The sequence below is a fragment of the Pyrus communis genome, chromosome 11, assembly GCF_041283825.1.
Source record: "Pyrus communis isolate YQ-2024b chromosome 11, ASM4128382v1, whole genome shotgun sequence".
Lineage (NCBI taxonomy): Eukaryota > Viridiplantae > Streptophyta > Magnoliopsida > Rosales > Rosaceae > Pyrus > Pyrus communis.
The window spans coordinates 28,323,675-28,339,483 of NC_142575.1; the positions used below are offsets into that span (position 1 = coordinate 28,323,675).

Consider the following 15,809-nt stretch of genomic DNA (forward strand, 5'->3'; position numbering starts at 1 on the left):
TGCAGTAGTTCCAACTCGAGTTGGAAGTTCCAAACCTTCGCTCATTTTTTTTATTGTTATTTAAGGGTTATTCTTCTAAAATATCGATTGAACTAGAGTTTGTTTGTAATAAAAGGTCAATAAATTTCACAAATTTCGTTTTCTTTTTTGAATATTGCATGAGCTTGGCGCTAGTTTGTGCGACTAATGGAGGATGTTTTGGGTGTCTAGGCCCATGGGGGGATTGCAGTCCTCATGTTATACTTTTGTTTCCATTGGGCCATTTGCCCACCATTATACCAAGATAACAATTTAGTTGTACTTCTTTTATGTTTGTGGTTCGTCTCTAGTTCACTGTAAGTTCAATGTCAAATTATTATAGTTAGTTTACTATGTGACATAGCCCAAATACTCTACCCATAAATATAAACCGTATCATTGTATTATAGGCCAAGACAAGAATAAAATGTAGTAAAGCAGTCCTAATTCCCTTACTTGTTTAATTTTAAATTCCTATAGGGTCGAAAACGCGGGCTGCCTTCATCACAAATTTATTAATTCCGGGCTTCTGGGTAGGACAATTGCTTTGGGCTATTTTGAAGCTATGCGAGCTGGTTACATAAAAAAAAAAAAAAAAAAAAATCTAATTTTATTCGATATCCAAGTTATACGTAATCATTTGCCTTCATAACTAAATAAGCAAACATTATGTATATAAAACTGAACCATAAATCAAATAAGTAAAAACGAATTTTTCACGTTGATGCGTCATTCGGATCGGTTTGGTTTGGCCGATTTGATCGTTCGGATGATTTTCGCCTAACCCTAGATAGGTCAAGATAATCACAATATCAACTTGTACAATCAAATCACTGTTACAAATATGTCACATGTGTAAGAGGATAAGAATAATAAGCCAAGAAATACCAGAGATGCAATCATACGCATAAGAAAAAAGACCTTGATATATATAAACACCAAAAATACACAGAGACTCATAATTCACTTCTCCTTCCATAAATTCCAAACCCTAGCTTTTAGTGTTTGGCTGTTTCTTGTTTGGTTTCATTCTGTTTGGCTTCAAACCCTACTTTCATACCTTGATCCCATCGCAAAATAATCCACTGCAAAGGAAATTATAAAAACTAAAGCCAAACAGGGTACAACGCGTGCCATGCTATTTCCATGAACAAATCCTCCGATGGTGTCCTCCAATGGTCCCACGTAAGTAGCGGCCCCCCCCCCCCCCCCCCCCCCCCCCAAAAAGAAAGCACATACCCGAAAATTTCACACTGCTCATTGCCTTCCCATGCACAGATCATACCCCTTCATTTTCAACCTTAATGTACCAAAAACCGCTGACCACACTTCATCATTATGGACTTCCACCATTGGGTTCCCTCCACGTGGCGGGAGATCAACGTACAGCAGCTTGTACATGATTGCATCTGAGTCACACGATGTTGGTGATGATTGTTTGTGACTTGTAAAACTGAAAACATGCATCTGGTTTTGGATTTTTTTTCAAGGTTTTAGGTTTCTGAAGGACAATGGCAATTATCTGTGGGCTGTAATATTTCCAAATTTAAACACCAACTGGCAACAGATTCTTTAGAAGACATAATCTTTTTTTTTTTTTTTTCTTCTTTTTTTTTCCTAAGGGTATGGAAATGGAAGGGACTTTTCAGCTCAAGCAGGTAAAAACGTCTTAATGAGAAAATGTAAATGTCAAGCGTTTTTCGCTCTAATTGGACGAGCTAAATGAGTTCTCCCATTTTAACAAGTCCGGCCACGTGTTTTACTTGCACCCCCTAGTTTCTCTAATTGGTTGTGTACCATAGACGTTCCTTTAGTTTGTCTTGGCTTGGGGTCGCCTTTAGTTTTTCTAATTGGAGCATGAACAATGACATATCATGATAAAAAGTAGTGGTAACTTGCGGATTTACCTCTCCGCACACGTGGGATGCAGAAGATTTTTTTGCTCCCACAGGGATGAGCTAAATGAGGGCTTCCCCATTTCAAGAAATAACCTGAACCATAAACCTCTAATACTGCCCGTTTATAGTAACTCCCGGCCGGGTGTTTTAGCGTGAACAATGACAAAGAGTGGTATAAGTGGCGGTAACTCTTCATTTAGACTTAAGCACTGGAGACGCTTTAACAATATTTGTTTCTGCATCCGAGACTATGTGTTTGATTCCCTCCTCTCCCAGTAGCAGTGTGATATGAAACAATGAAAATTATGAGTAGGGTAATGCAGCCGTCCAAACAAGGAGGAAAAGTAAATGCAAGGTTGCATAATGTGTTGGCTAGGAAGATACATGGTCCCTCCCAAAGCTAATAAGCTAAGCTGACAAAGAAAGAATACAATGTAATGTAACAGATAGAGTACTAAATTGTCCCTTCTATAAGACTATATCTGCGAGGAGTACCCACTAGGAGAGCAGTGTCCTTAAGCCTCAAGGGTCTCTGTATTACCCTATATATAGAGTCTGTGCGCGAATGTGAAAGGTAACCATCCATGTCTAACAAGTTCAACTCACCATTAATGATTTAGATGGTGGATGTTTGTGACAGTTCAACAACAGCAAAATCCTCCAGAAAATAAACCCTTTTTTTACAAATTATATAGAAAACTTCATTTTAATCCTTGGCAAAGATGACTTTTAGATTAAAACCATGACTAAGATCAAAATCTAATTTTAGTCTCTTGATACATTAATAACCTCATTTATTAATTATATTTTGATTTTTTAATTATTTCTCTTTTTCTTTCTAATTTTTAATGTATTAATTTTATTTCATTATAATTTTCATTTTCATTTCATATATCGTAATATATTTTGTTGTAAACATTTAGATAAACTAATTTTTGTTATACAATATATTTTGATGTACATTGTCTTCTTCATTTAGGTACATTAAATTCATTATAATACCTTTCGGTGCATACATTTAGGTACACACATTTTGATACATACATTTCGATACAAACATTTAGGTACATTAATTCAATATAATACATTTCTGTACTAACATTTCGGTGCATACATTTTGGTACACACATTTAGGTACACACATTTAGGTACATTAATTTAATATATTACATTTCGGTGCATATATTTAGGTACATACATTTCGGTACTAACATTTAAACACATTAGTTCACTATAATACATTTCGGTATTAACATTTAGGTACATTAATTGAGTCTTTCAAATTTGAAGAATGTTAAATAAAATTAATAAATTAGAAAACTCTTTTTTGGTAAAAAAAAATAAAAATAAAAAAAAATAAAATTTGTATGTTAATAAATTTAAATATTTAATGGGAGACATTAAATAAAATGCACATTAATTATTTTGAATCAAGGACACATCAAGGGATTATAATCAATATGTAATCTAACACCAGGTTTATTTTAAATTTCAATCTTCTTGAAGGATTAAAGTTAAAAAAACCCTTTTTAATTATTATTATTATTAAGAGGATAGGAGGTCTGAAATTATTACAATAATTTAGAAGAGTAGGGGTTTCAAACTCAGAACGCATGAGTGGAAATCCAACACCTTATTAACTAGGATATTAAACCACATGCGATGTTTACAAATCACAACAGGTTTGGTATGTTAAAACTAGCAATTAGCCTGATCAGCAGAAAATCTAAAAGAAAATCATGTCATGATTCATTCGCACAATGTCGTTTGGCCAACTCCATATAGCCCCTAAGGCGACGACGGAATGCCAGTTGCCTTTCCTTTAACTTATTTGGTAACCCAAACGTACTTGGAACATAACCCTATTATAATTAATTAAAAGAGACAAGTGTCATATCCTATATTTGTGGATCTCAATTAGAAAGTTTTTAAACTCATTAAATTGGACCACGATCTCAAATATTTGAGAAAACAAGTCTCATACCCGGGGTGTTAGAAATTCTGGAGCTCGATTGTCAAGACATGTGTCTATGCTGCCACACATCATATAGATTATAGAATCACTTGTGATCCCACCCAAATGAGGAATGGTCTATATGACCGACTGTGTAGAAGAATCTCTTCACACTACTAGAAATTTTCACTTTGCCGATAAAATTAGTTTGTCGCCAAAAGTCAAATTTCCACTTTGCCGACAAAATTAGTTTGTAAAATAATTGATATCAATTAACTTTTCAAGGTCATTATTCAAAGACTATTCCAAAAAATAATCATTCATTTGAAAATCATTTAGCTATTTCGTAATTAAGATATTTCATATTTTATTTATTCAATTCTACTTAAAACGATATAACAATTTTCAACTTGGTTAATTTTGACAAACATGATCTTTAGATACATATATAATTCCAGTAATCAACTACATTATTATAGAACAACCGAAACGAAAGAAAGCATAAGAGAATGTAGCTAGTACTTCCTCACATATAGATAGTGTTTATTTCTTCTTTTACCTAAGAAAATAAAGTTATAATGCAAAACCAAATTATATTTTAACCGTTAAATTTTTGTTTAAGAATATAAAATCAAAATCTAACCGTTAAAATGTCCAAATTATCTATACACACTAATCAAATGCAAAACGATCAAATATAAGGGTTATAATCCCCTTCATGTTCTTTCAAGTTCAAGAATGCTATCAAACAAGACTGAAGCCTCTGCATCTGTAAGACAATAATTGGCAAACCCAATGCAGAAATCAATGAGCTAGATTCCAATCCCAATCCCAATCCCCACCCGAACGAACTTAATAACATCCCAACGACAAATCAAACATCATCACAACCGAGAAAAGGGGAATAAAGCATACGTGCAATTACCATTTAAAGCAAAACCCAGACTATCTTCAGAAAAAGCTACTCACTGCAATCCGCATCAGAATATCTTATCTTAATAATTAATATTAAGCAGATAATCTAATAATGCAAGATGCAGGTGAATCAATATTTTTTTTTTTTTTGGGTGGAAGACAGGTGAATCAGTTTCACCGTCACTGTTCCAACCAATAACCACAAACACATATACCTCCATTTGTAATCAGCACTTACAAAGTTCACCTTCAAACTAACTACTTCGGTAACAAAACATCACCGCGGAGTCAATCTAAAAGAGTTATCAATCTAAAAGAGTTATAATCCGATCACCAACTCTTCATGTAATTTCAATCCCCGCTACTCAAAATTCGTGTTCGTCTATATATTTTCTTGGCTACCATAGATTCTTCAGCAGCAAATAATCACTTACTAAATTCACCATTAGATTACTTAGGTAATAAAACACACCAGAGTCGGTCATAGTCTCATGCAGTCATATAATCACAGGCCAAACATAAAACAAACATAAACTACTGATAACGTCACAACTGAAATACCGAAACTAGCCCTGCTACTACGAAGTGAATCGGGCGTTTTCGAATAAAAAGTCTGAAACACCCCCGCACGTGTGGAAGCCTCCATGATTTTCAAAGACACTCGGTCTTGAAGTAATTCCACATGCAATCAAGCTCCGTGGGGCCAACTGCCCTGACTTCCTCGGATACCGGAGGCCAGTTCCCGGTGAAATCGACGGAGGATCCGCCGCCAGCGACAGAGCTGCCAACGTGGACAGGAGGATGAGCCGGCATTGGGGAGAAGAAGAGTGGCAGCTGGAGATTCTCCTGCAGAGACCGGAGGCTCGGGAAGGCCGAGACGCCGCCAAAGTTCGGCGGCTGGGGCGGAGGAGGGTGAGCCAGGTCGAAGCACGAGGCTGGGAGGTTGAAGCCATTGTTGCTAGGGTTGGTGGAGAAACAGGACACGTGCTCCATGGGGATTGGACTGTCGTAAGAGCAGCCGTCGCCGGCGGCAGAGACGGGTTGGTAAGGGGAGGAGTCGAGGAGGGGCGGGAGAGAAACGGAGGAGGGGGAGCTAGGTTCTGGGCAGAGAGAGACGCTGCTGGTGGAGCCGTTGCCCATCCGGGTCTTTTTGGATCCGGGTCCGGTAGCGGCTGATCCACTGCTCTTCTGGAAAACCCGGGAAATGACCCACTCGTCCTGCACGTGTATTGAATCAATGCCATAAGCGAAATTGGTGAAAAAACCAGTCAGCTTTTTGAGAAATTAGTCATGTGGGTAGGTGGTGACGTTTCTATATGCATAATTTAAACCCTAACGTAATTAGTGCCTAACAAAAAAACCGAAATGGCAGCAAACGAGGAGACCTCATAGAAATTATAGCAGAATAACAACGTGACCTATTTTGATAACTGAGCTACAAGATCTTGCTCCGGAATTGTTATTTATGCTCAAAATATTCAAGTTTCAGGTGTATGTGCCGTGATACAAGATAGCATGGAAGAGGATATACGGAGGACCAACTGAGACATCCTCTACCAGTGAAAGCCATTAATTAACATTAGTACGATCTGCATAGAAGGTTACATTTACCTAAACCTAGCTAGCAACCCCCAATGTACCAACTAATTTACCTAACCCTAGCTGTAAATGATGTAGTACTACTAAAAATAAAAACTTTACATTTTAATATGTAGCTTAGACATGCATGAGCGTCAAAGTTTCCAATATAACTTTAGGGGGAGAGAGAGAGAGAGAGAGAGAGAGAGGACCTTGGAGCTCCGGGAGAGATAGTGGTAGGCAAATTTGCCTTCAAGACGGTACTCATGCATGACCCAGTTGGATTTTTCACCCTTGGGAGCTCTACCGCGGTAAAAAACCAAAGTCTTCTTCATCCCAACGAGCGCGCAAGTCTTGGAGCTGTAAATCTCCCTGTCCTTTCCGGTGGCTTTCCAGTACCCGGCTTCAGTTGCCCTGTTGGTTCGGAGCCCCGTCGGGTATTTCCGGTCACGCAGGCTGAAAAAGTACCACTCTTTCTCCCCCATCTTTGCCTTGTCTGCAAATTTATTCAAAACCAACGCTTAAATACTAATTATAATCAACACCCAACATTTATAAATTAATTCATTTCAAGTTATGTACAAGAAAAATTGTTATAATCCAACCCGAACACTTAGAAACTAACTACAACTAAAACCCAAATTTAGAAATCAATTATTTCAAGTTATGTACATGAAATAATGTGATTAATTAGCATGAGGTGGAGTTAAGTAGTTGATTAATTACCAGGGAGCTCCCAAGGCTCACACTTGTTGAGGTCGACTTCAGCAATGGCACGGCCGGTGAAGCTGCTGTCAAGGACCTTCTTGAGGAGGTAGTAGGTGATGAGCTCCTCATCGGTGGGGTGGAAGCGGAAGCCGGGTGGCAGGTGGGTGTTGTGATCAAATTGGGTGGAGAAGCTCATGATGTCCATGGGTGTCGAGAGAGAGAAATCGAACAAACAACGAGACAGTCGTTGGGAAGAAAACCCAGAAGGGACTTTTGGAGTGTGTCTAGGTTTTAAATAAGGTGTGATTGTTTCATGAAAGTTGTTGGAGGTCAGGAAAGAGTGGAGTGGAGTGAGGGGTTTTGAGAGTGAGGGGATGAGTGTTTGTTTTGTAGCTGCAAGATTTGGTTTTAGGGAGAGAGAGAAAGAGAGAAAGAGAGAGGAAGAGTGTGAGAAGGGTTTGATGGATCTGATCTGAGTGGCAGAGAGAGAGGGGAAAAGGTGAAGGAGATATAATAAGGTATGATATGGCTGGAAAAATCTGTGTTTTTCTCTGTCCTCTCTGCCGTATACATTTCCTCTCTTTCTCTCTCCTCTTTCTTTCTCCCTCTGTAAAGAGAGAGAGAGAGTGTGTGTGATGTGTCTGAGGAAATGGGCTGTGCAGAGCTGGGGTAGTCTGTTTAGAGTATGCGTGCGTGCGTGAGAAAGTGTGCAGGTATTCCTCTGTCAGTGAAGAAAATGAAAGGGAGGGAACAGAAAGTAGTTTTATGAGAGCCCTTTTGAGTTTATGTGAAAGGGAAAAAAACAATAAGAGAAGGGGAAAACAAATTTTTATTTTTTTTTTAAATCAATTTTCCATTTTTTAAATATTAGAAAAAAAAAGGAGAGGTAGAGATTTTCACCATGTATCGATAAAGCTGTTGCAAATCTCTCATGTCAGCACAGTACATATAATAATAATAAACCCAATACAAGCACAGAGAGCCCTGGTGATTTATATACACCATCCCTTTTTTTTTTTTTTGGACACAGTAATACACATAATCTATGCAGCTGTTTTTTTTTTTTTTTTTTTTTTTTTTTTACAATTTCTCTGCTAATTAAGAATTTGTAAATGGGATTCATAGGTGTCTAATAATCCGTACTTTTATTTATTTTTTCATAGTGGGGCTTTACATGGATGTTCTACCTCATGTTTTTTACACGATTCATATGCCAACATTATAAAATATCGTGTCAAAAATATAATGATGTAGAAAATTCATGAAGAATCTCACTTTTGAGAGAGTATGTTTAGCATTCCTCAAGCGTTTAAAGCACCCCGTATAAATGTTATCAAAATGTAAGGTATTCCCTTCAACATTGGAAGTTAAGAGTTAAACCAAAATACTAAGTCAATATTATAACCTACCACAGTTTATCATCCGCCACAAAATTAACTTCTCTAAACACATGTCCACCGGCACTTTAAATGCCAAGGCAGTTGGATTAAATTGCCCTTATCCTAGAAAATGTTGGTCCATAGGCCCAAAATTTGGCAGGCAACTTGTGGCTCGAGGAAGCCCATCGAACTGCCTATCGAATAATTGTTGGGCCTTGAGCTCAATGGCAGTGACGATGTGAGAGTAGCGATAGAGTGGGCCTCCCTCACGTGCACAACCTAGAGCCAAGCAACTCGTTTATTCGTGTGCCTTAAGCCATCTCCAACCGAAGGGTTCAGAGGGCCGAAAATACCCCGAAAACCGTCTCCAACCGAGGGCTAGGCCAGAGGGTTCGTGAGCCCCACGAAATAACATTAAACAACATAAAAAAAATATTTAACAACATGAAACTTAAACAACATTTCAAAAAACATTTAACAAAATAAAACTTAAACGCCTACTCTATGTTGTTTTTGGCCCAAAGATGTGTAACAAGATCCTATTGTAGGTACTTGTTTGTGGCACGGGAACATATCATTCTGTAACGCCTCATGTACTCATATATAGAGATACTACCAATTCTTGGATTGAAAGGCAAATTAGGCCTATCATATATTTTTGCACGAGCCTTTCTTGACCTATTTGAATTGTCTTGGTCTTCATCGGACTCTCCATCAATATACCCATCTCGCTCATCCTCTACTATCATATTGTGTAATGTGATGCCAGACATCATGATGGAGTCCAAATTTTCTCGACTCCACCCTCTTGCCGGTTCGCTGATAATCTTCCACCGTGCTTGTAGAATACCGAAAGCTCTCTCAACATCTTTCCGGTATGCCTCTTAGTGTAAGGTAAACAACTTTTCCTCGTCATTCCTAGGGTTTGGAATTGCATGAACAAGTGTCGCCCACTTTGGGTAAATGTCATCTGCCAAGGAATACCCTATATTGTATTGACGGTCATTGATGTAGTAGTCAAGTTGAGGTGCTTTATCTTTCATCAGGCAGTTGAAGAGGGGTGAACGCCTAATGTCATTTTGGGATCCAGGGACTCCAAAGAAAGCATGCTAGATCCATGTGTTATATAAGGCAACCGCCTCTAACACAACAGTTGGCTTTCTCGACCTTCCGCAAAAGCCTCATTGTCATCCGGTGGGACAGTTCTTCCAATCCCAATGCATGCGGTCTAATGACCCTATCATGCTCGGAAACCCATGGTCTTCAGCTTTGCGAAAGAGCGGATCCAAATCTTCTTGATTTGGCTCGCGGAGGTACTCTCGTCTTTGTAAACCTGAACAACTGTGTCACATAATTGTTCAAAAGTATCAAGGCATGTAGACTTAGACATACCATGGATTTCATCCATCAAATCAGCTGGGGAGCTGTGGGCCATCATTCGGAGTGCAATAATAACCTTCTGATAAGGTGAGAAACCAAGATGGCATGTTCTGTTCCGCTTCTGTCAAAAGTATGGATTGACTTGCTAGACATCACGAAGTAAACACTCAAAGACATGACGCATCATCTGGAAGCGATGTCTGAAATCCTCTTATGTGTACACGGAGTTGGGCTTGAAGTAGTTGTTCATCAGATTGGCATGCGTCATCGCTCTGTTTCCTGGTTTGTAAGAGCAACCAGCAACAGAGCCACCCCATTAAGGTTGTTCCTTAGTTGGCTGACACACCATGGCCGCAACCATGGTTGTTACTCTGTTTTGTTTGTTGCGCCTTACTTCAGCTTCTTCATCAGACTCATCATCTTCTCGTCTCATCTGCGCCCATTTTTCTTCCATTGGAATCCGAAGAGGATCCAAAGTTGGAATTCATTGCAAACTTGAATTGAAAGATATTGAATTCAAAGTTGTGTGAATTATAGCCCAATATCCACCCTATTTATAGCAAAAAAAAATTCAAATAAGGCTAGCTGACATCACTTAGCCATTGGATTTGAATTTAAGTTGTAGTTTTTAAATAATAAATTATGTTTGGCCTTCGGTTGGAGACGATTTTTTGTGACATGGTTAAAACGAGCCATATGGCCCTCGGTTGGAGATGGGAGCAAATATGACCATGTACTGTTTATTAAAATATTAATTTCTTGGAGGGCCAGAAGGCTAAAACGAGTCATCTGGCCAGCCTTTGATTGGAGATGGCCTTAATCGTTGGTTTTTCCAATAATAAAAAAAATTGAAAAAAATCTTTTGTTGCACCACACCGCCACGTAGCACAATTTGGCGCATCTGATTTCATAAATGGAGAAAAATTACTTTTTAGAATAAATATTAATGACAATTCAAGTGTCTTGTCCTTGCCCTTACCCTCCCAAAAACGTGAGAAGACTATTGGAATCAAGCATATGAGCTTACAATATGTGTTTTTATGTCTTAAAAGTAAGATGGGAAACAAATTAATGTATAAGAAGGAAAAAAAAGCTTTGGCTTTATGCATGCATGCATGGTTTCTGGTATTCTGCGTTCACTTTTTCATATAAAGATTAGGCCAAAGAACTGGAGCTTTGGAAGTGAGATAGAGAGAGTGATTGGATTTTCGTACTACTGCTCGCTTTTTAACACTGTTGGAGAGAGTGATTGCGCATCACAATTTCATGCAAATTAAGCACACCAACCGTTTGGCCCGTATGTAATACAAACATATTACAGTCAAGAAGTAGCTAAAACCAAAGTCGATCCCCTAAAATTTATATTTAACAGACTCAGATAAAATAGATGGTTTACAAAAAGGTACTGTATTTTATGGTCATCGATGATAAGTTGAATTAGAAAATTAGAGGTTTTTTTTTGGTCGGAAGAAAAATTTAGTACCAACACAACATACATATATGCATAGAGGCTCAATTAATTCCACAAAACACAAACAAAAAGTCGATCTTTGGTTCTTGTTCTTTTATTGAATTGGAGCTTTGATGATTGAATTAAAGATCCATAAGTATTGGTCTATGAATCTATAACAATATAGAATAATGGTTATTTTGGGTAGCTTTGTTAAACTTTCATTTCTAAAAAAAAAAAAAAAAAAAAAAAAAAAATTCATTTTTAGTTTGGCCATTAAAACTTAATAAAAGTTCTAACCATGTTACGCAAAATGACGATTGCCCATATTGTGACAAGTTCAAATAACAATGCTTATAATTTTTAATTCATAGACAAATTTCCAGCCAATGCTCTCAGGGAACAATATTCTAATTTTTTCCAAATTAATTTTTTTAATAGTTAATACAATAGTTAATTTGATGATTGCTACATTTCATTGATGAATTGTACAACATCGATTCTAGTACAAAACAAAAGATTTTGCAATCATTTTTTTCAGATATCAACCTAGACAAAATGAAGCATGATTCTATGAAAGAGGATTCTCTCTTGATGCTGTCTATGCGGAATCTTGGGATCAATTATCCTAGTCGTTTACCACAAATCTAACGACTACGACTTCACCAATCTCAAATTTACTACCTTCTCTCTTCTCCTGTTAAGAGATCGAACGAGTTCGCAAAGGAGGCATGTTGTCCACTCATCGTAAACTCGATTGGCAGAGGAAATAGGTTTGCCACAGACGAGAGGTTATGATCCCACCTTCGTCGCGCACCGAAACATGTGCCGTCTGTGATGGCGTTTGGTGGGCAGAATTGTAAGGAGAAAGAAGGCGGTGGATGAGACATGTTGTCCATGGATTTGGAGGTCCTTCCGCCGCGACGACGCATTTCGATGGCTTGATTTTTTTTTTCTTTACCGTTTTATCAGTAGTGAACGATCATGATTAATGAATCTCAAGAGTTTGCACAAAAAATGATCTTTTGGATTGTGTGCTCTCAATCACAATCATAATTATTATCTCAACATTCCATGTTATGCAATAATATGAAAATGTAAATATTTTTTTTTTTTTTTTTTGTATTTTTAAATTTAAAGTTGAAAACTTGAAATCTTGAAGGGTGCGAGGTCTCCTGAGAGCCCTGACCTCACCTTTTATACCATATTTACGCTCAATGCTTTACAGTGGTAGCAAAACAAACCTTACTGGAACTGGAAGTGGACAATATTATTCTATCAGACAAAAGGGTGGAAGGGTAAAACAAGAAAGTGAAAAATGGATAGGAATGGTTGGTGAAGTTGATTTATTGATTTTACACACAACAAAACCAATCACATATTACCCACTCGATACTTGTCATTCGTTAAACCAAATTAATCAAAGGCTCCATATTAATTTCAAGAAAAAATTAAAAAATAAATTAGTATATAAACTAATTAGTTAATTAAAATCAAATAACAAAAATAAAAGGCTTTATTTTCTCGACCGCACCTCCTCCCTTCTCCTTGCTTTTCCCACCAACCCACTCCGATCATTAAATCAATTGATGCCCAAAAATATATTTGAATCTTGTTCACTTCATCTAACCTAGAAAAATATTGTCATTTGGTACTACGCTCTGGTTATATTCTTATTTACTTGTAAGTGGAGAGGTCTTAGATTCGATTCTCGTCAAATGTGAATTTGAAACACATTATTGCTAGCCATTGTGAGGCTAAGTCTATCTCCTCTCTCTTAACGTAGATAATATTGTTTTGTTAAAAATAAAATAAAAAAATAAAAAAATAAAAAAACCTAGAAAAACCTTGTTATTTTTCTTCTAGCTATCAAATTCTTTTTTTGTTTGAATAGATATATAGCATATATTGTTTATGTGTTGTTTAAGGGTTTACTGTTAGACAAATAAGGAATATGGTTGGAGTCCTTGTGTAATTGTATATAATATTATTATTGGAAGAATAAGCCGTCCTACAGCCGTCAAGCCGTCCTACAGCCGTCCTACCTTGTCCTACCTACACACTAGCCGTCCTACAGCCGTCAAGCCGTCCTACAGCCGTCCTACCTTGTCCTACCTACACACTAGGACAGCTACCTTGTCCTCTACAGCCGTCCTACCTACACACTAGGACGGCTACCTTGTCCTACCTACACATTTGTATCATGTATATATATCCTTGTAATCTTGTAGAGAAAAACAATGAGAAAAAAAGCATTCTCTTCCATTTTTCCACATTCACGTATCAATAACAAATATATTTTTTAGCCTACATACCTTTTTTTCTACATGGTATCAGAGTAGGTTTATAACCCTAGCCCTAATTTTTTTTTCGGCAGCTTTCTCTGCCGTTCCCATGGCTGACTCTTCTTCTTCCGATGGTGTTTTTTCCCTTCATCATTCCGACCAACCGAATCTTGTCCTTGTATCCAAGAAGTTGAATGGTGATAACTACACATCCTGGGCCCGTGGCATGCAGCTTTCCTTGAGTGCCAAGAATAAACTTGGTTTCATCACTGGCGATATCCAAGAACCTTCTTCCTCCGACGACCCTGATGCTCACGCGGCTTGGCGTCGTTGCAATGACATGATTCTCTCTTGGCTTCTGCATTCCTTGGAACCTGACCTTCAAGAATCTGTGCTTTTTTCCACCTCTGTCCAAGCTGTATGGGATGATCTTCGCGAACGCTTCTCTCAGAGTAATGCTCCACGCATCTTCCAACTCAACCGGGAACTTGCTACAATTTCTCAAGGTTCTTCTTCTATCTCCGCCTATTTTACTCGCCTGAAAGCTCTCTGGGATGAACTTGCTTCTTATAATGATGGCTGCACGTGCTCTTGCAACGCCAAGCATGACCGTCAACAACTCATGCAATTTTTAATGGGCCTCAACGAATCCTTTGCTGCTGTTCGTGACCAGATTCTTTTAATGAATCCCCTTCCCACTGTTCGTCAGGCCTGGTCCTCGGTGTCTCAAGCTGAAAAACAACGCTCCCTGGGCGTCATCCGCTCTGTCGATCAACCTGCTGCCATGGCTGTTCGTGGCCCGTCCCGTCCCTCCTCTGCTCGTCCTCCCCACCACTGCACATACTGCAATTTTGATTATCATACCCGAGACACCTGCCATAAACTTCGTGGCTATCCCGTTGGCCATCCCCTCCATGGCCAACCGTGGCGACCACCGCGCCGTGCCACTGCTTCCAGTTCTTCCCGCAGCCATGCACCTTCCAGTCCTCCCCGGCAGCCACGGTTTTCTGCTTCCCGGCCCCATAATTTCACCCAGGCCCATCACGTGCAAGGCACCCAGGCCCCCGCCTCCTCTTCTACTCCAGCGACCCACCAAGTGCACGGGGCCCAACCCACTTTGCATGACTTGCAGCTTGCCATGCCTGACCTCTCTGCCGAGCAGCACTCCCGTGTTCTAGCTGCTCTACGTGACACCACCACCCCTCCTCAGGCCAATGCCGTGCTCACTACTGATTTTGCCCAAGGTTTGTTACCTATCACCTCTCGTCATGGTCAATGGATACTTGACAGTGGTGCTACGGATCATATTACTTCTTCTGCTTCATGTTTGGTTAATCGTTCTCCTTCACATTTGCCGCCTGTTTCTTTGCCTAGTGGTGTTTCCGCTCCCATTACTTTTACCGGCACTCTTCCTTTAAATTCATCAGTTACTTTGAATGATGTTTTATGTGTCCCTAATTTCCGAGTGGACCTTTTATCGGTTGGTAAACTTACAGATGGATTATCGTGTTCCATAACCTTCTTTCCTTCTTGGTGTGTTTTGCAGGACTTGGTTTCGAAGGCGATGATTGGTGTGGGTAAGCGACGTGGCGATCTGTATTACCTTGTGGCCCTTACCTCTTCTCTCCCCACCCGTCAACCTCTCTGCAACATCATTACCATCCCCTCCTCCCTCTGGCATAGGCGTCTTGGTCACCCCTCCTCCACTCGTTTGCAAGTTTTAGCATCTAGCTCTCTTAATTGTACTTTTGATTCTAGTCATATTTGTGATGTTTGTCCGTTGGCAAAACAAACTCGTCAACCTTTTCTTTTGAGTTCAATTTCAACAACTTTCCCTTTTGCTTTAATTCATTGTGATATTTGGGGCCCGAATTGTCAATCTTCTTTTTCTGGTGCTCATTATTTCTTAACCATTGTGGATGATTTTTCTCGCTTTACGTGGGTTTTCCTCATGAAACATAAATCCGACACTCAACAATTAATTAAGGATTTTTTTGCTTATATCACTACCCAATTCCGCACTACTATCCAATGCATTCGTACTGACAATGGTGGCGAATTTTTATCTCTTCGTAGTTTTTTCTCTGATCATGGGGTGCTTTTACAAACTTCTTGTGTTTATACCCCCCAACAAAATGGCGTTGTTGAAAGAAAACATCGTCATCTTCTTGAAACCGCTCGCGCCCTTCGTTGTCAATCCCATCTTCCTATCAAGTTTTGGGGGGAATGTGTTCTTACCGCTAC

At 38.9% G+C, this 15,809-nt stretch overlaps 2 protein-coding genes across 2 annotated transcripts; one reads left to right on the forward strand and one right to left on the reverse strand.

Moving 5' to 3' along the window:
* Positions 1-5,211: 5,211 nt before the first annotated feature.
* On the reverse strand, positions 5,212-7,785 carry LOC137741320 (protein CUP-SHAPED COTYLEDON 2-like). The gene is made up of 3 exons (XM_068481040.2): positions 7,090-7,785; positions 6,576-6,859; positions 5,212-6,003 (listed from the first exon to the last, which is right to left on the reverse strand). Exons 1-3 carry the CDS (start codon positions 7,274-7,276, stop codon positions 5,437-5,439), a joined length of 1,038 nt encoding a protein of 345 aa, XP_068337141.2. The 5' UTR covers positions 7,277-7,785; the 3' UTR covers positions 5,212-5,436.
* Positions 7,786-13,218: 5,433 nt separating this feature from the next.
* On the forward strand, positions 13,219-15,277 carry LOC148693231 (uncharacterized). Its single transcript, XM_088680271.1, has 2 exons — positions 13,219-14,809; positions 15,112-15,277. Exons 1-2 carry the CDS (start codon positions 13,675-13,677, stop codon positions 15,144-15,146), a joined length of 1,170 nt encoding a protein of 389 aa, XP_088536397.1. The 5' UTR covers positions 13,219-13,674; the 3' UTR covers positions 15,147-15,277.
* Positions 15,278-15,809: the final 532 nt, after the last annotated feature.